A 24,323-nucleotide genomic window follows, 5' to 3' on the forward strand; every position below is an offset into this window, starting at 1 on the left:
TGTGAATAGGCATTGCATCACTCCTGGATGTTTTTTTCCCCTAATCTACTTTGTAGATTAGATTTAAATTCCTTTTGTCATTTCACCCAAAACCTAGAGGTCACACTTGTCTAATTAGCATGCAAACACTGATGTAAGCCTGCTTCCTTTCCAGTGTCAAAGTTTCCTCTTCAAACAAATGGCTCTGAGGAGCTCATTGGTAAGCAGTGCTTAAAGTGGTGTATCGAAAAGCAGTTTCATTCCCCGCTTTAAACTATGACAGGAGTATTTTTTTATCTGCCACGGAGGGAACACAGTGTTGCAGTCTGAACACAGCATGCCACCTAAAACAGCAGACTGCTCAAAACATACCAGATAAACTGTATGGATGAATAAGAAAATGCGGAAAATAATCCTGCTAATTAAAGTATTAAGGTGTCACGATCAGGCTTTGCCTTCTGTGTTCTGTGTGTTCTTTGTGTAGCTCCTCCCTCCTCACTCTACCTGTCAGCCACTCCCTCAGCACCAGCCTAACTCCCTTCACCTGCCTCTGATCACTAATCAAGCACTCCCTCATCAGCACAACTCCCCTCACCTGTTCAAGCCACTATTTAAACCCATGCCTCTCAGTCACTCACTGCCAGATCATTGCCATGTCTACCTGCCCGTTTGGCTTGTCCTATTCCCGGGTTCCCACGTCTGCCTGCCCTCCTTCGTCCTGCTGGATTTACCCTCTTGTCTCGTCTGTGGATTCCCTGTGTGTTCTTGTAAGTGTCCTGTTTGGATTTAAGTATTCATTAAATTCATGTTTCACTCTACTTCTGGTCTGGTCTGCGTTTGAGTCCTCCATCATGCCCCGTGACATAAGGAACAACATTCAGCCCACTTTGTCAATGTAAAGGTTGAGTGGGTCTTTAGTTACCCATATAGAAGGTTTCTCTTAGTTATAAAGGCCCCAAGTCTTTCATACTCACTGAGTAACGGAACGCTTGGTCACCACTTCAGTCTATTCCCACACCAACTTTAGGTGTCTTGTTAGTGCAACTAAACACAAGTTGAGAGTCCTCTGCAAAGCCACAGTCTTTCTACAGAACAATAATTCCTCCAACACACTTCCAGTAGAGTGTTTACATGTTAGTAGGATTTTTTTTTTTATACTCATTTCTATTCCATACTCTGCTCACTCTCTGCAGATTCAACAAGACTAAGAGTCTACATCCATTCTAGCAGCTCCGCGTATACATCATGTATTTTCTTGGCAATCCATTCAATACTTTTTTTTTTTTTTTTTTTTTTTTTTTTTAAAAGACCAAAAGCCAAAAGTGTTTACCTGCTGGTGGCTCAGAGAGCAAACGTCAGGGCAATTATCAAAGTCTGTAGCATTTGTCCACTGGGGGATTGTTTTCATGTACATTGTTATCAATCGTCGCCATACAGTACATGCAGCTCCATGTCATTGAAAATGTATTTAGATACAAAGCTGGCAAAAATTCTGTTCATTTTGAAATGGTTGCCTATTCTCACTCCATGCCAACCGTCTATGTTAAAGTGAAAACCCAAGTTTACAAGAAAACATGGATAATCCCATTGAACAATCTTCAATTGGTGCATTACTTTAATCTGTTTGTGTTATATTTCTAGTGATCCCTATGGGTCAACATTTTCACGAGGAACTACCAGACCAGAAAAAAAGCACGCATAAAGCTATACTGACTTTGTGTTTTGATAGACGTGTAACTGAATATAAAGGAGCTACAGGCCAGAAAGTAAGAAATGCATTGCTGCTGTGATGAGAGATTTGTGGAGAGATTCTTCTTCATGACACAGTGGGAGAACCCCCAGAACAAAATGTCACAGAGCTGATGACCAGATTATCAAGACTTCAACTGAATACAACTGCCAGCAGCAATGCATCTCATGGCATTGTACCACTGCTTTTCCAGAGACATGCATCTTCACACCAGCCCGCACTGGCATCTCATCTCCCCACTGCTGCTCCACTGATGAATAGTTCCATGAATATCTCAGGCATGAGATATTCATGAAACTATACAGTATGAGGGTAACCACAGATGTGTGCAGAACCCACCCGTCAGCATTGTAAATAAGAACCTCTCAGCTCGAGCTCTGAATGAGTCATAAAGAACCAGGCTCCCTCAATTGCTTCCCTCTGTTTGGAGAAAATGCGAGACACCACAGTCTTATCAGGTCTTTGTTGTTGCTGCACTTCTTTCCCATCTGCTTTTTTCCTGATTTCCTTAAAGGTAGTACATTGTAGACAAGCGAAAGAGTAGCAAGTGGGAAAACACCTGAGATTGTGAGTAAATTGTCGAGCAAATTCATATCCACGAAGCACCTGCTGTCAATCTCTGCCAGCACAATGCCCACTGTAACATGAACACTTTATCAATGAGACCTTTTTTAAGTGTCAAAGGCCCGCACCAATAGCAGATCATTTGTGCAAATGCAAACTATTTGTTCACGGATACACATTCAAAAATACTCTGTTTTGATGGAATTTAGCCCATTAGTTCCTTATGATACAATGCTGTTCGTTTTTTGTTGTGTTATCATCTATACATAGCAATTTGAGTAGAAGCTAAATGACAGACACACATGTATTTTTTGGCAGAATCTTGAGTGCATAGTGATAGTAAGAGGTATTGGCACTGAAATAAACACTTATGTTTCTTATTTTAAAAGACAACTGTACAAAATCTGAAGGTGAATATGAAGGTCATCAAAATCCCAGTGTCATGGTATTGGATAGATGGAGAAACATGATACTATAGAAAGACGCTACAGATGGGTGGGTAGATAGATAAACCCATCGAGTGATGTCACATCCACCCTTGGTGCGCCTCCCCCGCAGTCTGCTGGAACTCAAATATTTGAATATTTCCCCCCTCGCTCAAAACTTTTTTTTTTCTCGGCTGTGCTTGACGGAGCGGTGGGTGTGATGCCGGTGAACGTGTGGACCCTGTGCCGCCGACGGAGCGCGCTCTCTGTGGCTCGACTACAGTAGAGACGTGGTAAGGTGAACAAGAGGACAGCAGCTCTATGGTAAAGGACTGCGCCTTGGAGAAAAGTGGCTGCCAGGAGCCCGTAATCATGCGGGTCCTGTTGAGCGTCCTGTACCCCGTCCTCTCCCTCACCATCTTCGGATTATACCCCTCTCTGGTGAGTTTCTTATTGCATGTTATTTTATAATCGCTTACTGCCACTTGTTTCATATCAGAGCGTTATAATCGCTGCTCACTATTTACGGCTGTATTTTACTCGGGTTTTAGGACATAGGCTTCATCCGGTAGCCTATCGATACAGTATGGGCTAACCCTCGCCCCGATACGTGTCAGAATTATTTTACGGAAGATGTCATGCCAAACTTCACTCAAAAGTCCCACAGTTTAATATTGCTTCTTTTACCACCAGTAATGTAAAGCTGGTTAGACAATATTTTAAAGAGCTTCACAAATCCACAGCATGCACTTCACTTCGGTGGAGGTGTAATTCACCAAGCGGCACTTATTTCCATGATAATAATGATTTTAAAATATAATAGGAGTAGGCTAATCAGTATGCATGCCGCGCTCCTCCACAAAGGTGGGCTGAAACAACATGAATCAATTCTAAAACTTTTGAAAATGCAGTGCTAGTTAGTGGATCATGTGTATGGCGAATTGGCAAATAAACCCTATTCATTCAGGAAGGTATTTAAATGCTGTTATATCAGAAATCATTTTTCTCCGACAAGCAAGAACATATTTAACGCTTTTCATTGTATTTATTTCTAAGAAAAAATATAAAGTACTGTATCATGCATATAAAAGGCAGAACATCGAATCTGCGTCTTACTCTCCCTGAATATCATTGCGTTAATTGTAATTTCTGAGGTTGGATTCATGCTGAAACACAATACCTTTGTGACTAATCACTTTCAGCCTATTATGCACCCATCTTGCCCACTTGTGGATCATCTTTTATTTGTAAGATATATGTGTTGTGATGAGATTGTGAGGGCAAGTGCATTGGGCGAGACAATCATTTCAGCACAGGCTATTGATTGTTTTTAACACGTGGTGATGCCTAAGACTCCGTCTCAGAGGAAAAACCTCTTTGTCCACCAAAGACAGTCTCTCTTCTGTCTGAGTTAAATACTGTGTTCCTGTCAGCATTTGCTTTATCTTTGTGCAAATCGCATAAAGTAAATTTGAGGGAATTGCATGGACAGTGATTTGTAGTTTTGTACTCAGGACAACTCCTTTCAAAGTCCCTTATGATTAATGGAGGAATCAATATGTGACTCTGGGTCTTCTGGTGGTGAGGGTGTGGAGCTGTCTGCCTTCTGGTGCTGACACTTCACCACACAAGCTCTCTTGCTGTGCAGCAACCCACAGGATGGGAGAAAACATTATCATTTCATCATTGTATTATCATTTCATATGCAGTTGTCTGAACCTTTTTAAGCAGAGCGCAATGATGCTGAGGAGAGTATACACCCAATACCAGATACTGCTTTATACATAGTGTTGAGATCCTTGACCCTCTCATAGTCCTTAAACAGTTAGGCGATAAATCAATTTGTCAGTTTGTCGTTTTCAGCTCTTCCAAGGCCTTGCTGCTTTTTCAGTTTCTTATGATTTCCAATTATTTATTTTTTTGTGACTGGTGGTCTTACAGAAAAGGCATTTTGATGCCGTCAGTTTTGTTATTTTCAACACTTTATAGGTTAAGCAATTCAGTGAAAGTGTAATGTATACATTGACCAGAAATGAGAATAATCTTCGCAGACATGTGCACAGCTTTCTGTTATTGTGTTACCAGAAAGCTCTTGATATCTACTGTCATCCTCTTTACATTTTAGAAATACATTTCTGCAGTGTTACCCCTGGTTACCTCTGATGACTATCATTCAGTTCAGTTTCTATCTTTCATCGGTTTTGATTAAATCAATAGAATACACCGCTGCCATTGAGGAATATGTGATATGGCTGGAGCAAGACCTGCATGCAAATTGCTAGTACGCTGCTTTCTGCTTCAGTGTTTATAAAGATCTGGGAAGGCAAACCTTTTATAGTAATACGCTAAGCTTGAAATTATTAAGCTGTCACTCACAGGCTGTCAGACGTTGTACACAAGGCTTTGTTCATTATAGTAAGGGGTGGCAGCCTCTGCCTCTTGGTATGTAAGTAAATGTCTCTTTTTGTTTTTTTTCCATAGGTTCAGTTTAGCAACACAAAATATATAAATAACCTGTTAAAACACAGATCTATTCTGTATGAACTTTCTAAAGTTGGGGCGAATGGTATGGCATCCCCTATGCTGTAGTGTGGCATGATCCTGGCAGATATTACCTCTGCATTGTACACTACAAATCCCAAAGGAGCCTTTGTGAGAAAATGAAATATTTGCATATTTAGTTTTCCCTTATGGTCTGTGCCAGCCGGGTAATTACACAGTGACTGCTAACGGCAATGTGTTACTCTCATCATGATCAAAATGATGACTGGAATTTGTGTGTTATGATTACACATTATATCCTGCACCTGGAGGACGTATTGATTGGAGGAGAGAGAGAGACTTAATAGACTCCAGGAGTCTGACGTCAGACCGCTGCCAGAATTCAACTGCCCACTTCAAATTCACTAGACCTATCTTTCCTTAATCGTCACAGCTAATGGTAAAAAAAAATCAATTTAGAAATTTTAGGTTGAATCATGTTAATTTGTGTTTTTTCAATATCGTCTTTCATTATAACTCTTTGTTATGATCTGTTAATGCCAGTCTGAAATAGGCTGCCAAAGTCGTATTTCCAGTATCGCAGTACCTACAGTATCACATACAGACAGTATCTCCAGTATGCTCATTCTAGCTACATTTGAAATTCAGTTACACCAGCAGTCATGACTTGACATTTTGAATGTGCTTTTTTAATAATGAAATGAAGCAGTAGATACTGTAGAGGGGCTTAATGTATTTCAGCTATGCTAAACCTACCAATATATTGTTAGGACAGGGCTTTTGTGCTTACAGTAATGGTGCCATGTTGTTCCCTGGGATACGAAGTAACAGCTGGTTAGTAACAGCAAACAGGTTCCTAGCAAACCTTAATTATCCTCAATATGTTTGGTGGATAAAAAACAAATGATGTGCATGTTGAACAAAACTGGAGTAACAGTGAATCATGTGGATGTTTTGGAGCAGTTTCTCTTGGGGATTACGTTCCAATGCCAGTGGGATGGAGCTTTGTGTAGGCACTTGCCCTTTGTGTTAGCCACAGTGAGTAGGTGGCATACACACACACACACACACTTGCAGTCACACTCACACACAAAGTCCGATCCACTTGTAATCTAAATGTAACTTTTGCCAATTTACCACCTAACAGTTTTCAGCCTCAGCTTCTGTTGAAATGTTTCATGTTTTGATCGTGTGTGTGATCAAAATACGACCTAAAATATGATCACAGCTGCAAAGGTTGGGGAGAAAAATGTTTAGTCCTCTCATCAATAGGACGTCCTGTTGATCATTAATCATCTGAAACATAAAAAGGCGTTCTCTAAGATGATTGTGTGTTGAGCTGAAGGTGTCGTCTGCCAGGAGCTGATGCTGTTTCTACTTATTTGAGACTCTTTTCCAGCCTGCATTAGCATTTTTGCGGATGATGCACTCAGGCTCGGTAGCAGAATTTGTCTGCCACAGATGCCATATTAAAAGATGAGAGATGCTGTAGGCGAACACCTACACATTTCATTAACCATTTAATATTTCACATCTCCGTTTCCACCGGGGGCCAAATTAAAGATGACACCCACTAAATATATATGTGTCGACACAAACAAAGCAAACAGCCAGCTGCAAGACTGCCAGCAAAGTAATTAGTTGTGACGCTGCATGTTTCATGTTTGAAGCAGGGAGGGGGTAGTCGGAGCTGATGGACTGGAAATAAAGAAAGTCCACTGCTGATGGATGTGAATTGTTTATACCAGCAGCAGGGTAAATATATGGCGCTTTCTGCTCGGTCTTAGACAGATGGTAGACGGTTTGAGTCTGTGTGAGGTTCTAATGAGTTTGCTGTCACTTTCTTTTAATACGTGCTTTAGGATGTGTCAGTTGTTAGGTATGTGGGGAAGGAACATTTTATGAATAATTCAATTGAGCTTATGTTTGTCAGGCAAGTTAATTAATCCTGTTGATTAGTAATAAGATGTCCAAGTACTGACAGTGACAAATAAGCACATCTGAACAGTCCTCTGTTCTTGCATGCGTCGTGCCATTTTGCCCTTTTCTGGCGTCTAGTCCATACTATTCTATCTGAAAGGATATACATGAACAGAGATTATACTAATGTGTGTCATTATGAAATGCTTAAAATCGCTGTCTTTTTATATACGATGATTATGAGTCTTTAAAGTGACTTTCCCCTGTTTTGAGCTCTTTTTCACTCCTCTGGGTGAATGCAGCTCAGTTAATAATAGTCTAAGCCATAATTACAGGAGTTGAGACATGATGTTGAAACTACCGGGGGCATAGTTACGACCCTCTCCCTCTGTTGCCCTCATGATTACAGTAATTACAGCCCAAGCGGAGCCCATATCACTTGCATATCGCTGGATGAGAGCTGAAAGGCTGGACTGGAGAGGAGTGGAAGACGTTTGTGGTCCCAATAAATTTATACTGGACTCATTCAACCAGCGAGATGATTATGGGCCTGCTTGTTAATTTCTTACTAGCAAAGATGAAATGTAACATAACTTATTAAGTAGCTTTAGACAGAGAGGCAGATCTCGGCTGACGATGAATTACTAGAGCAGAGTTTAGTTTGAGTTTAATGTAGGTTACCTAAAACTTAAAGTATACCACAAGAATACTTGCAATGTGTCTATTTTGTATTTTGGTGTATTTTAAGTTTTTTTCTTTTCTTAGTCCTATTGCTAAACCTTTCATTCTCGCACAGTTTATATGCTATACACACTTATATCTGGGGCAAATTTACCACTCAAAATGAATAAAATATACATTTTGGAGACAATTGTTACTTGATTCTTGTTATATAGCAGGCAACCATCAGTTTTCACAGCTGAAGTGACAACTTGGCAGATCTGATCAGCTTTAGCTTACTCGTTTTAAAACGAGAATCTTGTAAATGGTGTCTTTATAATCATGTTGATGGTTACGTACATGATATAAAACAATTGATGCTAAAACTGCAAAAAGTCAGCATCCTCAGCAGTTGATGATGCTTCTAGAATATATTAAAATAACATCACATTTCTTTTGTATCGCATCGTACAGCTAGTTAAGCCTTGGCTGCTTAGCAATGTGCTCATTGGAAGTCAATACTTCGTTATAGGCATTAAGATTGGAAGCCATGCATTCTAAAAATGGCAGCCTGTGTTAGATGAGATGAACACACTCTTATCTTTATCTCTCTATTCCATTTACATCTTCACTCTTGTATTTTTGTTCTTTGAAAAGCTAGAAAACCACCCTCCACAAATATATATATATATATATATATATATATATATATATATATATATATATATATATATATATATATATATATATATATATATATATATATATATATATATATATATATATATATATATTATTATATATATATATTATAATATATATATATATATATATATATATATATTATTATATATATATATTATAATATATATATATATATATATATATATATATATATATATATATTATTATATATATATATTATAATATATATATATATATATATTATAATATATATATATATATTATTATATATATATATTATAATATATATATATATATATATTATAATATATATATATATATATTATAATATATATATTATAATATATATATATATATATTATAATATATATATATATATATTATAATATATATATATATATATATATATATATTATAATATATATATATATATATATATTATAATATATATATATATATATATTATAATATATATATATATATTATAATATATAATATATATTATAAGATGTCACGTATCACTCTTGCTATGGCCCCATGCACACAGCTTCAACATGTGGAGAAATCCAAAGCTTGACAGACCTGCTACGCCTTAGCCATAATTGGACAATCATTGTTCTGGGGAAGTACGAACGGTCAATTGTAGATTCCCAGTGCAGCTGCTGTACAGTGCAGGTCAATACCAGCCTTACATGTTAATTGTAAGCATCCGGTTTTGGTGTCTGATCTTCAAAACCAAAAGAGTGCTTCTTTCTCGTCTCACAATTTTGCACACATGTTCACCACTCATACAGTGCAGCAGTAGCCTCCAGCGACATCAAAGAGTCCACAAACTAGTTAGCCAGCTAGCTACTGTGAGTTTCTATATAACGTGCTCACATGTGAAGGAACAAGGCACTCTCAAAGTTGCTGAAAGGTATTCTAAGAAACATAAAATCATTCACTGAAGTAAAAATATAGGACATAAGTTTAAGTAATTACTGCAAATAAATTGCCATATAACTTCAAAGGACGTCATGGAATACACTGCACATACTAATGAAATGGTATCTAAGAGTTTGAAGTATTCCTCTGACGGTTTTATCCTAGTAGATCCTGTAATTGCGATCATTGCTTATTGCTCCGCTGATACCAAACCAGTGTGAACACATACATCCTTAATTTATGCATTATGTTATTTTCCGCACACTCTTCTGCTTCTACATCAGAATGGAGGCTGAAGTGAAGAGTCTGCAGGCGCAGCTTCAACGTCCCCTTACTGACACCACTGCAGAGCATAATTAGAAGGAGAAAATTCAAAGGTTAGAAGAAATAATCAAGTGAACTAACTTTGCCGCAATCTTTTTTTTAAACAAACTGCAGGTTCCGTGACATTAATATGGCAGGAATGTCCTTTTCCATGATTCAGAAAACTTTTTTTTCTTACGTAATACTAATGAGCATACTCTCACTTACCCCGAAAAGCTGCTGAGACATGCGCATGTTGATGACATAGATTTGATTTGGGCTTCAATTGAAGAAGGGTTCTTATCCCGGTACTCTGCTCCACTAGATTTACCAACATAATAAGTAAAAATCCCAATTACAGGGCCTCCTCCTGTGAAGAGAATCCCAAAAGAGTAATGCTGAAGATGAGGGTGCTGTAAAATGTCATCAAATACACCATACTTATCTTACTAATCCTATGTTTTCATTTTGGTAACACTGATTTACTGCCTCGACTTCATTTCAGCATATTGAGAAAAAGATGTACGTCAGAGCAATGTCACAGCTGCTTAGTATTCTGCTTGTGTATGCATGTAGCATTCAGTGTGGCCCGAAAATGTCCACTGGCTTTACTCCACCGATAATGTTTGATGACTGTTTCATTATCATCCTCCGTGGTGCTCATGACTGACGTGTCGTCTTATTCAGCCAGAAGACTCACTGAAGCACACCCTAGAGAAGAAGCACAAGGGTACGAACGAGATAATGTTGTACCTCATTCAGGGACTGTCTAGGGCAGAATGTGCCGAGCTCCTGCAGAATTATCTATTCAATCTTCTCTTTGCTGGGGTCAAAATGGGCAAGAAGGGGGAACACCTCGAGGAAATGATCTCCCTGCACGCCTTTCATCACAGTCACATTTGAGAGAAGCGATGGCATTTTCTTTCGCTGTGTCTTTTACCCCTCCCTCTTTCCCTCCATAGTATGCACCAGCTCTTTGTCAGTATCTTACTGGAACCTTTATGGTCTCAGGTTCATAGTTGCCAGGAAGGCTGTTGCCTGTGTTTAGCGGTGTTACCATTTGTCATAGCTGTCTGTCTGGGATGTCGGCATCAGTCTGGTTACAGAGCTGGCTGCAGATGCAAGTTTATTTTCCCCTGCCATTAGAGCTAAAATGTTAACTCATTTAAGCAGTATGACCATCAGTTACAGAACTGACATGCACATTCCACTTCACTTGCCTCCAATACCCTGGCGGCTTTTTGTTTGGACAGGTTGATAGATGACTGGATAGATAGCATCTGTTTAGGTCTCTGTCTTGTGGCAGGCAGGACGGCAGCCTAACTGTGATATAAGATTTAGCTTTATCGGCATCACTGACACATGGATTTGTCTGTAAATGTACTAATAGGGCTGTTTTTATAAAGTTTTAATATCACACAATGCATTATTCTAACCTGCTGAGTTGAAAGCAGGTCAATGCAAAGCAAAGTAGATGCATGACTAATTCCCAACACGTTTGTTTATCCTGTCTCGTAACTGCTTTAAAGATCTAAACAGATGATGTAAGCGAGTGAAGTTGTAAAAGCATGAATGACTTATAAGAGATGTTTTCAGTCTATCACCTTATAGCATCCACCAGTTTGTCTGACAGCTGTGGGGAGGAAGGTGCCACTTGAGGAATGGCCTGCTGAGAGTAAGCTTGCACTAGCATATGTTACACTCCAGTGGCAAAACAATAATAATGGCTACCTAGAATTAGACTATTTGTGTCCATTTGTTGCCTGTCTGCAGCTCCAGATGATGCTTGGGATATTTGGATGCCTCTCAAGCTGTTTATCTAGACTGTATCTATAACACATTGATTTCTGCCACTGAAGCCTCTCATCTCACCTGTGGTATTCCTCTGGGGAGTTCCTCCAATTGCCAGACCCATACAGTATAGCAAATGGAATCAGCAATCATGAGACCCGACAAAAAAATAAGTTTAAGAGACCAAGGCCATGCTCAGCAGGGCGGGGATATATTTACGGTGCAGACAGTCATCTACAGTATATGGACTTACTGTGAATCTTGGCAGTGGCTAAAACAGATTCACTTAGCACTAAACAGAATAGTTCATCTGCTAGAGTCCAACTAGTTTTGCTGCAAAAATATATTCTATCAAGTTAGATGTGTTGTGATTTTATAGAAATGTTACTCAAGTGTAGAAAGATTCTTAAGTATACATAGCAAGTAAATTGGATTATCCTCAGAACTCATTTATCTAAAATTGTTAAAAAATAACAAAAATGCATGCAACGCAAAAAAGACAAGATGACACAGACAAAACAAAGATATTTTACTTTGAACTGATAATGTGCATGAAAATGTAAAGCAGGAAGCAACCCGACCTAATATTCCTCCTCTTTCACCAGTGTTTTTAAAACTGTAATCGTAAATGTCTCACGGTCACGGGTGAGGGCAAAGCAAGTGATTCGGATCTGATGACTGCAGCTAAGTCTCCCTGACATCACTCACTGACTCGGTCTTAACCATTTTACCCATATTCACCTATCCATTCACTCTCACTGCCTCATCAACCCCCTCCGAGTTTTCCTCAATCACACAAAAGCTTGATGAGGACTAAGAAATGATTAAGTGTGAAGTAGGCAAAGTAAAACAGATGTTGATGACAGAATAAAACAGCAAAATGGATTCAATCAGGTGTGTAATTGGCAGGATACCTGTCTGCTGGGAAGAGCATGAAATCTTCCACACGGAGAAATTCATTAAAATTCTTGTTTATGCTTTGTGGGTGCTGTTGACTTTGCATGTTTTTACCAAGTGATCCAAGATTTGGAAAATCAAGTCCACTTTTGTACAGCATGTCAGCTGTGAGCAAACAAAGCTGTACAGATGAAAATAACAACAGTGGTGGCTGGTCATTGCTGATGGAACTTAACAAATGACAATAAAATAGGTTTATCACTCAAACCTATGATGTTTAATTCCAAGAAAACGTACATACATCTTCTATTTTAATCTAACACCTTCAATAAATGTACTTACTGGCAATGAGGAAGTCCAACTATTACAGGTCGTAACAGGTTGGCAAGTCTACCAATCTTATTTCATAAATGATATACTTAATTTTCAGTATTTAGAACAGCAAATACTTGCTGACAATCTTTGAAAGTTGCCTGCTTTATCTCCTGATCCTGATAATGAGCCACAAATAAATTGCTTTTTTACAAATAATGATCTTTTGTTTCTTGGAATTATACTATGAAATGTAACACAAATAATCTCCTTTTAATTGTGTTGCCTATCACGGCCACATATCTATCAATTGAGAATGCAGAGCTGCAGGCAACATTTTGGACAGACTCATTAAAAAGAAAATGATGTATGCAGAGTTGCCCTGGTTACCAGGTGGTTTGGATGGAGACACAGGGGAGGACTGGCAGTAAGGGATGGGCCTCAGGGAGTTGGCTGCGGAGAGAGATGTTTTTAATTGATGGAACCGTGCATACGCTTAACTCTGCAGTACAAACTGTACAATTATGACACATAAGAACGGACGCGTCTGTGGTTATTTTGCAACAGACTGGTGCAAAAAAATCTAAACTTAGCCAGTAGATCTGTTGTGCATACTTGTGATTGGAGACTGGAGATGGAAGAGATACCTGCTGTCTTCATGGCTGTGAAGAGTCACCAGAGTAAAGGAAAGATCTTTGGCATATAGGCTGCTAGCTGTTTGTAAATATATATAAATCTTTTTTTATTTTTAAGGGAATGACAAGTTTTGTAGGTATTTGTGTAAGGATTACAGATACTAGAACCCAAAAGCACAACTCCGAGACAAGATACAAGTTCAGTTCTTTTACTTGAGTTCAGGAAGGGTCAAAACCAGGAGGTCAGTCAAACAGGCGAACAAATCCAATAAGGGGCAGGCAAAAATCCAAGGTCGAAAACAGGCAGACAGGGTCGGAACAGGCAGAGCAGGAACAATATAAAGATACGCTGGAGAACTTGGCAATAACACACAAGACAATCTGGCAGGGAACAAGTGCAAGTGAGGGGACCTAAATAGTGAGGGCTAATCAGGGAATGGGCTGCAGGTGAGAAGGGTGTGGAGGACCAGGTGAGGGGAATGAGAGGTGATCAGGTGTGAATGGTAGGATCTGAAATGACAGGAGAGTTAATATAGCAAGCAGACAGGATGAAAACAAACTGATATGAAGGGGAATTCGTGACAATTTGTTCATAAACTAAAGTATTCGACACATTAAGGTTTGACCTGATGATGACACTAAACGAAAGGTTAAGAGATCAGAAGGTGTTACAATTCATCCTGAGAGCAGCATAAAGGTCTGTACAAAATGTCATTGCAATCCATCCAATAGTTGATGAGACATTTCTTTTAAAACCACAAATGCCAGTGTCATGGTAACTCCAGAGCAAAAGTCAGGGGAGTTCAAAGTCATGAAGATACGTCGTCCGGTAATCATGACCATGTCTGCCAAATCATCAAGAAAATGCAGAGGGAGCAAAAAGTAACTGATCACCAAAGTAACTGTGATTCATCGTCTGGGGACCATGAATATTGATGGCAAGGTTGCTAAGCAATTTTAGACTGTGGTAAAACAACGAATAAAAAAACGCTTTCTTCCAATGGGACTACAATTAGCTACAGCAAATACAGTATTACAGGAGTACACTGGCTACACATGCTACTAATATATACATTTATTAATAGCATATTTTAGTAACCTTTTAGCAATATTAGGCTAAGTCAAGCACTTACAGTAAACTAGTCCTGCAATAAACCCCACAGTCACACAACACAAAACAATAAACCTGTGGCCTGTCCACATCAGATTATTTTAAGAATACCCCCAGTCCTGGTGTGGAAAACTTGTGCTTCAAGGCAGTCGTCACTGACGGTTAAAATAATAACTCTATGAACCCCAGTTGTCCTTACTTGAATATATAAGTCTATTACAACGCAAATCTGGCCAGAGAAGATCTTAGTACAGCATGCATAGAAACAGTCTTATCAAAAACTTAAAGTAACATTACATTTCCTCAGCCTATTAGTGTATCCTGTGTCATATAGATAGATGTATAATCACGCCACCATGGAGAGGTAACAGTTGGCCAGATGTCACTCTTGGCTTTAATAAGTGAGACTGACCTTGTGTGCAGCAATAAAAGTAATAAAGTCATGATCATTCATTATTAGTGGCTATTGGACTGTCTTACAATCTTTTAGTCAGTAAGTTGTATTCAATCATTGGGAAATAGAGGCCTGTTTTTCAAATAACAGGTCAATATCAGATAACCCTGTTGGATGTTGGGTGGATGCCATAACAAACAATTGGGCAAAATGATGGTTTGTAGTAAAGCGCTGTTACTGCTACTGCATACTCATCGTCTCTCCCTCTTTTAAGGAATCAGTGTGTAGGTTGTGTGTGTAGCGTAACGTTAGCAAGTGTGCAGTTAATTAAAGAGGTTAAAGGAGTTTGCTACTTGTATAATTTTAGATTAAAAAAATCATCTCCCCAATGCTTAGGCCCCGGCAGGGAGTCAACTTCCGCCGGACTTACTGACGGGAACCCTGGTTGGCTGCAATGAAACACCTTATTATGTGTCATTTTTTAAAGAAGAAACTTCTAAAACCACCAGGAAGTGAGATTATTAGTTTACAGCCTAGTCAAAATAAATGTAAATTTTTGATTGACGTAATGAATCTGGTAAGAGTTATAGAAAGCGTTAATGCATCTTAGTGCTGATTGGGCTAGTGGCCAGATAACCACAGGATCCCTTTTTTGATAAAACATGGAGGAGTGATACATCTGGCTGTTGTTTTCTGGTTTACATATTGAATATTGACACAAAATATTGTCTGTTGGCAACTTCTCTTCAAAGGTATTGATGACTACTACATATACAGTAGCCTTAAAATGACCATTAGTCTAACCATGGCCAAGAAAGACTAGATCAAGAAGAGAACTACAGAGAAAACACAAATGTGTCTTGGCAACTTGTTATGTGTCTGTGTGTGCAGAACATGCTGTTTGTAACCACTCGTGCGTGTGTGTGGGTGTGTGTGTGTGTGTGTGTGTGTGTGTGTGTAAGTCATGCCTGTGCAGAGAAGAAAACTCTTCTGCCGAGCGGCTGGGGAGAGCTTTGAGCTGCTGTATGCTGTTTTGTGAGGATGATTAATGACTAGACTTTGGCGTGAATCTCTGTGAAACCATTCTAGCCTAGGGGTCTGATCTTCTTCTATCTAACGTAGCGAGAGATAGAGCATATTGAAAAATTAGTCTTTGTCTCATCAACAACATAGTTTCATGAGTAAAATGCAATGTTATTGAACTAGACAAGGTAAAACATGTTGCTCCTTGTGTGTGATAAACTAATAATTTGGCTAATTAAATAACTAGTCGGTGCTTGTATGGAACCACCCTTTTATGTCTGTGCCGTCATGCATTAATAAGTGATCTTTTAATCGATTTTTAATAGGTAAGCATCGGTGAGATGGACTGTTCTGTCAATGCCATATATTTGCCTATTTATTTTTACTTCTGTCTGTTTTCCTTCATTTTCTCCTCAGTACACATTGGCGCCCTTCCTGTTTATTCCTCACCCCATCTCATCATCTTATGCTTGCTGCCTTCGTATTTCTCTGTCGTGACGTGCCTGCACACATACTCTCCTACCTCTATCTCTTTCCCCCTAATTGACAGTCAAGTCCTCTTTCTTGTTTTTTGTCAGCATTGTCCTGTTTTCATGTTTTTTTTTTTCAGCATACTGTTTTCCTTCATAACCACCTCTTTAACTATTCTACTTGTTCATAAACCCCCCTTCTTCCTAACTTACTTCTTCCTTTTCTTAAGATATGTCACTCAGGTTATAGTGGATGTCCAGGTTTACCATCAAAGTCCTTGGTGACAAAGAACATGAATATTTATATGAGTACAAAAGCATCTTCCGGCTTGTTTGTCTGCTTTTGCTTGATTGAAGCGTCAGCTAAATCCCTCTATTGCTAGAGACTGCATGGCCACAGTTCCTATGAATAATTGAGAAAAAGTACTTGAAGTTGCTCAAAGTTTATGTCTGAAGTTTTTAAAGTGCACTGTGTAATGTAAATGGAGAACACTTGATTCTGAATGGAAAAATGTTGTGCATTGTCTTTACGTAACCCCGCAGTTTTAACATAGTGGTGTGACTGAAATATAGTAACAGGAAAATAACTTAAGCTAGAGTTTGAGAAAGTCACTGTATTGTCAAAAGAACCGCATAAATAAACAAAACTAAGATTTTGATTGGTTATAAATGGGCATGTTATAAATATTATACTCGGACCCATGCAGTTATGAAAAATAATGCACTGCACAAGATTGACCATACACTAAAACCCCTCATTAGCTAGGCAAAGCAGGTCTGTCAAGCTGAAGTCTGAATGAAGAGCGATACTCTGTATATAAAGGTTTTGAGGGTGGTGCCTTTTTTTTGGCCTTTTTCCAAACCAAAAACACAAGGCGTAAAACACAGTGTAAGGATGTGTTCTGTAAATGTTAGCATGTTTGACTAATAGCTTACTAGCTACAGTGGTAACCCAGCATTAACATTATTTAAAAGGCCAAGGAACATGTCGTACTCTGTGGGGTTACAGGTCATGGTACAAAATAAGCTTGGTTGATGATAGCACATCCACTGTGTAGTGTTGTCTCACACAGCTGTGACTACAACCATTAAAACATGAAGGATATCTGTTTCGCTTGTCCAGGTAGGCTGTGTAAGCTGCGCATCCAAACAGTGAAGATCAGGACTTTGTTAACAAAGACATGCACTTGTCAATCCCTTCTAACAGACAGAAGACCAGGCAACATATCAACTCAACATGTAATACTAAGTACAATGTTTCACCTGGTAGAAATCTGCAAGTTTAAGGGCAGACAGCCTACAGGTGTTTTAGAGTGGAGGCAGTCACATGTCTATACATTTTGTCCATGATCCAGACCTGAGAGAAGGCTTGACTTCCCTCAACCTAAAAAAAAGTCTTCCATAACTTTTTGTTAAATGTATTTATATGTGCTTTAGGTGTATAGCCTAAAGCACTGGCATTGTCTGTATAGGTTTTTTCAAAGTGGACGCATATGTAGCACCATATCATTGTTGCTACGCTGAGAATTACTTGATGTTACCAGCTTTCCAAAGAGAACAGGTGTCACATAAATATGAACTCAATGATAATACATACGAAACATGATCTAAAATATCGATCTAATCTTAGTGCGTATATATTTGTGCTTGCAGACTATCGGCCCAAAGGAGGGCTGGCAGGTGTACAGCTCGGCCCAGGATGCTGATGGGCGCTGCATCTGCACAGTGGTGGCACCAGAACAGAGCCTGTGCTCCAGAGATGCCAAGAGCAGACAGCTCCGCCAGCTACTAGAGAAGGTAAGCGCATATAAAAGGGGATTTATACCACCCCAGTGCAGCATGAGCACACAGAAGCACACACTCTTCTGTTAAAGATGGGAATTACGAAGGGATAAAGCTCTGCAAGCTTTATTGTTCTTTTGAGGAGTGTAATGCTCGTCTTAAAGCATGTTTTATCATGTGCGTTTGTTCTTTTTCAAAATTAGCCCGTCACACATTCAGGCAACACACAGCCTCACCAGGGAAAACACATCAAAGTGTCTTTCAATTTGTTGCAGCGAAAACAAAGAAGCGAGAGAAAGTCATCCTCACTTCACATGTCAAGTTTATAGTATACTTTACTGTACTATACTATACTAAACTACACTATACTGCTAAATGTTGATTTGTGACTACTAACCCTGTTTGGGGTGATTTTTGATCATTGTTTTATTCTAGGTGCAGAACATGTCTCAGTCCATTGAGGTGCTGAACCTGCGCACTCAGAGGGATTTCCAATATGTCATAAAGATGGAAAACCAGATGAAGGGCCTGAGGACCAAGTTCAGACAGATTGAGGATGACAGGAAATCCATCATAGCCCGAAACTTCCAGGTATTCTTCACTCTCGTTTAATCACTGCCTGGTTTAATCAAATGTTCAAGCGATCTTTTCTTAGTTTCTCTATATTTAGCTGAAACGTTTTCATGCGACATTCATTTCACAAATGCCATTACACTTCTTTTTGAGAGGATCGATACCTCTCTCAATGTCTTCATGGTAAATATGAGACTACAGCTATAGCAGCTGGTTAGCTTAGCTCAGCATAAAGACTGGAAACGGGGAGACTACCAGACTGGCTCTGTCTGAAGGCAACTTCTGAAAGTCACTGCTCTTGGCCAAGAAATAGAACGGCACACATCCCCCTAAAACCACTGGATGAAAACCGTTGTGTAACAATGGTTTTCATACAGTCATAGTTACTGCCCTGACATGAAGGTGTTATCAAGTCTCCTCATCCTTTATGTCAGTGCTAATAATAGTCCCTGCTATTTGAGCTGTTGAGAATAGCCAGGATAAGAGCTGAGGAGCCTATATAACTTCTTTGTCAGCATGCAGACCTTTTGTCTGTACATGAAAATAAAGAATACATACACCACAAAAGAAGCTCTCTAATTCAGAAAGCGCTTGCAATCTCCGGTTATTTCAGAAGTTGTTTTCCTGCTGCAGTTGTCCTGTGTGGATTGCACTGGACAGCTGGTATGGGAGTAGGGATATCTCTAATGTGGCAAGTTGCAAGACACTGAATGAGAACTGTGTGGAACAACCACCAGCATGGCAAGAATGAGATAAAGACATGGTTTAAGAACAAATCGGAATAGTTAAACACAGGAATAGATATGTTTTAGTTAACCTTGTAAATACATGGTGGATAATTGTGGTTTATCACAAGTTGAAAGGGTAAATGCATGGATAAATAATGAAAAGCTAATTTCTTCATGGTTGGCTAATAGTTCCATTAGGTGCTTCATACAGCACAAGGTCAGTCTGTTTTCTCCTGATGAATAACACTATTCACTTACTGTCTCTTGGGACTACATATGCTAACATTATATAAAGAGCACTGAAGCAACAAGGGATACGTGTTTAATTCCTAATCAGTCACCAGTGGCACAGTCTCCACAGTGGGTATGCCGTTATATTCTTCTGATAGCAAATACTTAATATGTGCGGGGCTTGCTCCTCTGTCAAACAAACTGTAGTTTTGTTTGTCCCTGACCATCACACTTATTTACATTGTACCACCTCTCTCCGTTTTCCATTCTGTCACTGTCACTTCTGCAGGAGCTTAAGGACAAGATGGACGAGCTGAAGCCCTTGATCCCTGTACTGGAGCAGTACAAGATGGATGCTGCGCTCATTTCCCACTTCAAGGAGGAGATCAGGAACTTATCGGCAGTGCTGACAGGTATCCAGGAGGAGCTTGGGGCCTTTGACTACGATGAGCTCTATCAGCGGGTCCTACGACTGGACAGCAGGCTCCGCAGCTGTATGGGCAAACTAAGTAAGTGGTGAACACTGCCTGTGTGAGTGTGCAGTGATTTTTATTGTCTTATTGGGGATAGTGCTGGCAATGGTACTGGTGAATTAATATTACTAGTGGCATTACAATAGTGGTTGCATGATTTCATGAATTGAAACAACTACATCACTATCATAATAGTCTTTTGTCCTCATTGTATACAGCTGTTGCTGCTGCTGAAGAAAATAACCAAAGGAGAAATGTAGATCTTAAAAGACAACTCTGTAGCCTGACTTCCTTGTAGTTACGAAGTATAAGACCACAAACTAGTATGACCAGTGTTCATTAGACTTCACCTGTGTACAGTAGGTAACTATTAGAATCCCACTTTTAGTTGCTGTAATGCTTTTCTCTGTTGTGTTACATCTCACACCAAAAATATGCTCCTTTTAAAAAATGTGTTTAATGGCATTGTGTTTTCACCTCGATCCCATGCCATTGAAGAAAAGAAGCAATTCGTTTTTGTTCTTGTGGACATGGTGTATTGACAGCCTTCAGCTCTTCAAACATTAAGATGTTCTAAAATCTTTTAAAGAAGCCTTCTTTAAAAACCGAGAGTGGGCCTTCCTTTAACCATAAGGTTGCCGGTTCGATCACCGGCTCTTACTGTCTGCTTGTTGAAGTTTCTTTGAGGGAAACGCTGAAGCCCAAGTTGCTCCCCTCCCCGTGCACTGCTCTTAAATGTTTAGATGGATTAGATCCAGAAGTCAAGTTATATGTATGTGCCCGTATGTATATGACTATTTTAATAAAGTTTAAAGTAACATATACTCCATAATTGCCTCATATAGGTTAGAAAAGGGAGCTGGTATTGGACTTGATATCTACAAACACAGCAATCACTAATCCTACAGGGAAGTCATCATTCGACAACAATTATTTTCTAAATAAGACCATAAATTGAGAAGTAAATTAAAAAAAATACTATATAGATATATAAAAATCTTATATTTTTAGTTTTGAATGTGAGTGGGTGGCACTGGTTAAGTTAGCATGAAAGGTGCATCTTCTGGTAAATAAATCTAGTAAGTAAAGTATTTTATTTCATTTTTGTTCCAAAAAATGTTCTTTGCTTATTGTGCTCAAACCAAGTGTTACACATTACATGTAGCAGTTCGCAAAACAAAAAGATTTTGATGATAAGACATGTGAGATCCGTATATAGATAATCTTGAGGGGCATTAAAGGAAACAATATGGGCTAAGCATGAGAAAGCTGTGCTGCTTGAAACTACAAACAGCAGTTGCACCATTATGCTTCAAGTTAAATAAAGCAGCTCACTGCCAGTGCCATCTTAGTATGCACAGAGGGCACACTCTCTGGTGGTACAGGCATGAAATTGGCTTGAGAATTCTAGTTTGAGACCAAAACCACCACAGCACATCTTATCGCTGCATTTCTTTATTAACAGCATGTGGGAAATTAATGAAAATCACTGGACCTGTTACAATAAAGACATCTGGAACCCGGTTTGGGGCATGGATGACTGATCCTGCAGCATTAACCAGAAACAACAGGGTGAGTTATGAAAGTAGGGGACTGCTTTCTGGGGGCTGTGCAGTGTGTACAGTATATATTTGTGTTGTGTTTTTAGAATGTCAGCTAAAGATGGGATTGTTTGTTATCATGGAGTGGGTTTGATTTCTGCTAATCTATAATGATGTTCCAAAATTGCACACATTTGAAATACATGTCTGCATTATGCAAGAGAATTACATACATTTAAAAAATATATATAATTTAAATAGAGGTTGGAAATAGTTTATTTTGATGGTTGTATTAGATGTCGGCTGGTTCTCACCCCACCCATTCTCTCCATCTTCTCTGATGTAGGTTTGGTATATGGACAGTTACACTAACAGCAAGATTGTGCGTGAGTTCAAGACTATGGACGACTTTGTAGCAGGTGTGGTTTCCCGAACCTACAGCCTCCCATTTAAATGGGAGGGAACCAATCACATTGTCTACAATGGATCGCTTTACTACAACAAGTACCAGAGCAACATTATTGTCAAGTACAGCTTCGAGACAGGCAGCGTGCTGGCTCAGCGGGCTTTGGAGTTCGCCGGCTTCCACAACATGTACCCATATACATGGGGGGGATACTCCGATATTGATGTCATGGCTGACGAACTGGGAATGTGGGTTGTTTACGCGACCAATCAAAACGCTGGAAATGTCGTCGTCTCCCAGATAGATCCTGACACCCTGCAGGTACTGAAGACTTGGAACACCGAATACTCCAAAAGGAATGCGGGTGAATCATTCATGATCTGTGGGACGCTCTATATCACTAACTCTCACCTGTCAGGGGCAAAGGTTTACTACTCTTACTCCACGAAGACTTCAAGTTACGAATACATAGACATTCCTTTCCACAACCAGTACTTTCATATCTCCATGCTCGAATACAACGCCAAAGAGAGAGCACTGTATGCCTGGAATAACGGACACCAGGTAATATTTAATGTCACCCTATTCCATGTCATAAAAACCGATGATGACTCTTAAACACGATACTTTTCCAACCACAACTAAAGCATCATCATTTGTGATACAAGGACCTCCATGTTTCCTTTAGTCAAAATGGACGATGGTGTCTTTACTTGCCACTACTTGAACTTTTCTAATTTGTGGCTCTGGATTCTTGGATGAACTGAGCATGGACACCAATGACTTGATACCTTACTGGAAAAACTGATGTACATTTCTTTTAGACTTTTTTCTTTGCTGCTGATCCGACTGGAATGCCTTATTTGCTTTGTTGGGTATGCCAACCAAACACTCTAGAAAGCTTTTGCATGAATGTCCACATTTTGTCTGCAGTGATTTCCTATTATATTGCTGTGTTTTGTTGCAAATCTGTTCAGCTAAAAGTGTTTCCATTTCTGTCTATTTAAAAGTCTATTTAAAACTATTTAAAAATGAAAGGCAACCAACCTCTCCTTCATATTTGCTACCACATTAAGCTAGCAAATTATGAAATGTAGTAGCCATTCTTTTAAAGAGTGGCCTTTAAGATATTGCTGTCATGTATGTAACTGTAAGAATATTTGTATTTTTTATAAAAGAAAACCATATGAGAATACCTGTGCATTTTCATTCAAATTAAAATATTGTACATTTCATTAAAATGGTTTTGGCTGGTAAAATGTACATCTGCTATTTGATCCATGATTGTAATGAATCAAGCCTATTCCAATCAGGAAACTATGATTCCAACACTGAAACATTAATCTGTCTTTTACGTTGTTTTTGATAAATTGAAACACAAAAAAACAGTTTGAGAAGGCAGGTTCACTGAAATGAATAAACGGGAGTCACACCCATAATTTAACGAGGTTATTATGGTGCTAAGGATAACATGGACATACGTAATAAAAATACCCCTTCTTTATATTTTTCAATATAAGGACGAATTTGAATAGATAGTGGTAACTGATGCTCGTGGTGACTATCTCTCAAGAAGGAAGTGATTTTCTTCCTCTCATCATGTGGCATTGAGAGTCATCCTTTTGGCATTTCAATCAGCATGAAGTGGCAATAAACCGCTGAGATGATTCACAGTGTTCACTAGAATTTACTTCTTCTCACCATCGTGTCTCCACAGTATCTTCAATAACAAGGAGACGTGTGCTTTATGGTACCTGAGGTTGGGTTTTGATGATTTTTTTTATGGGTAAACACAGTCACGTCTTCACGCACATATAATGAAACACGCCTGAGGCAAAGTACATTTGCATGCGCACTCATAAACAGACACAGACACACGGTTGGAGGTAATCTGTAAATGTTATCAACCCTCATCAGTAATCACAGGGAACTGCAACATCAGTGACTGGCCTCTGACACAGCCTACAATGGCTTTTAATTCAAATTAAAAAAAGTTTTCTCTGTTAAAAGCAGTAAGTTAGCTAATTAGAGAAGAGATTTAAAAAATGTCTTGAGACTAGAGGTAATGTATCACCTGCAATTAAAATACAGCTTTGTAATTATCTTTGTTTTGGTTTGAGAATGAAGATTTGTTAGCCTCTGTATGGCCTTTCTGAGTCTATGGGTTTACAATATCACCTGACTATGTGATGGGGATCTTAAACAGCCCTCTCTGCTGTTCTTC

The 24,323-nt window shown here is 39.0% G+C and overlaps 1 protein-coding gene across 3 annotated transcripts; it reads left to right on the plus strand.

Moving 5' to 3' along the window:
• The first annotated feature begins 3,039 nt into the window (after positions 1-3,039).
• On the plus strand, positions 3,040-22,717 carry olfm3a (olfactomedin 3a). 3 transcript variants are annotated; one of them, XM_076096775.1, is made up of 6 exons: positions 3,040-3,159; positions 18,019-18,162; positions 18,583-18,738; positions 19,969-20,188; positions 21,618-21,724; positions 22,040-22,717. In XM_076096775.1, exons 1-6 carry the CDS (start codon positions 3,040-3,042, stop codon positions 22,715-22,717), a joined length of 1,425 nt encoding a protein of 474 aa, XP_075952890.1. The 3 variants fall into 3 exon arrangements, with proteins under 3 accessions (XP_075952890.1, XP_075954255.1, XP_075953437.1); XM_076098140.1 differs by lacking the exon at positions 3,040-3,159 and adding an exon at positions 10,685-10,693; XM_076097322.1 differs by lacking the exon at positions 3,040-3,159 and adding an exon at positions 17,882-17,954 and having other exon boundaries at positions 17,996-18,162.
• Positions 22,718-24,323: the final 1,606 nt, after the last annotated feature.

This window comes from Anarhichas minor, unplaced genomic scaffold (genome assembly GCF_050575085.1).
Source record: "Anarhichas minor isolate MPS153535 unplaced genomic scaffold, ASM5057508v1 ptg000001l, whole genome shotgun sequence".
Taxonomy (NCBI): Eukaryota; Metazoa; Chordata; class Actinopteri; order Perciformes; family Anarhichadidae; genus Anarhichas; species Anarhichas minor.

Excerpts from the sequence above, each read along its gene's own strand:
- olfm3a (XM_076096775.1), top strand. The coding sequence starts at position 3,040 with ATGGTAAAGGACTGCGCCTTGGAGAAAAGTGGCTGCCAGGAGCCCGTA. Across the intron at positions 3,160-18,018 it reads TCGGATTATACCCCTCTCTG|ACTATCGGCCCAAAGGAGGG; the intron begins GTGAGTTTCTTA and ends TTGTGCTTGCAG. Across the intron at positions 18,163-18,582 it reads TCCGCCAGCTACTAGAGAAG|GTGCAGAACATGTCTCAGTC; the intron begins GTAAGCGCATAT and ends GTTTTATTCTAG.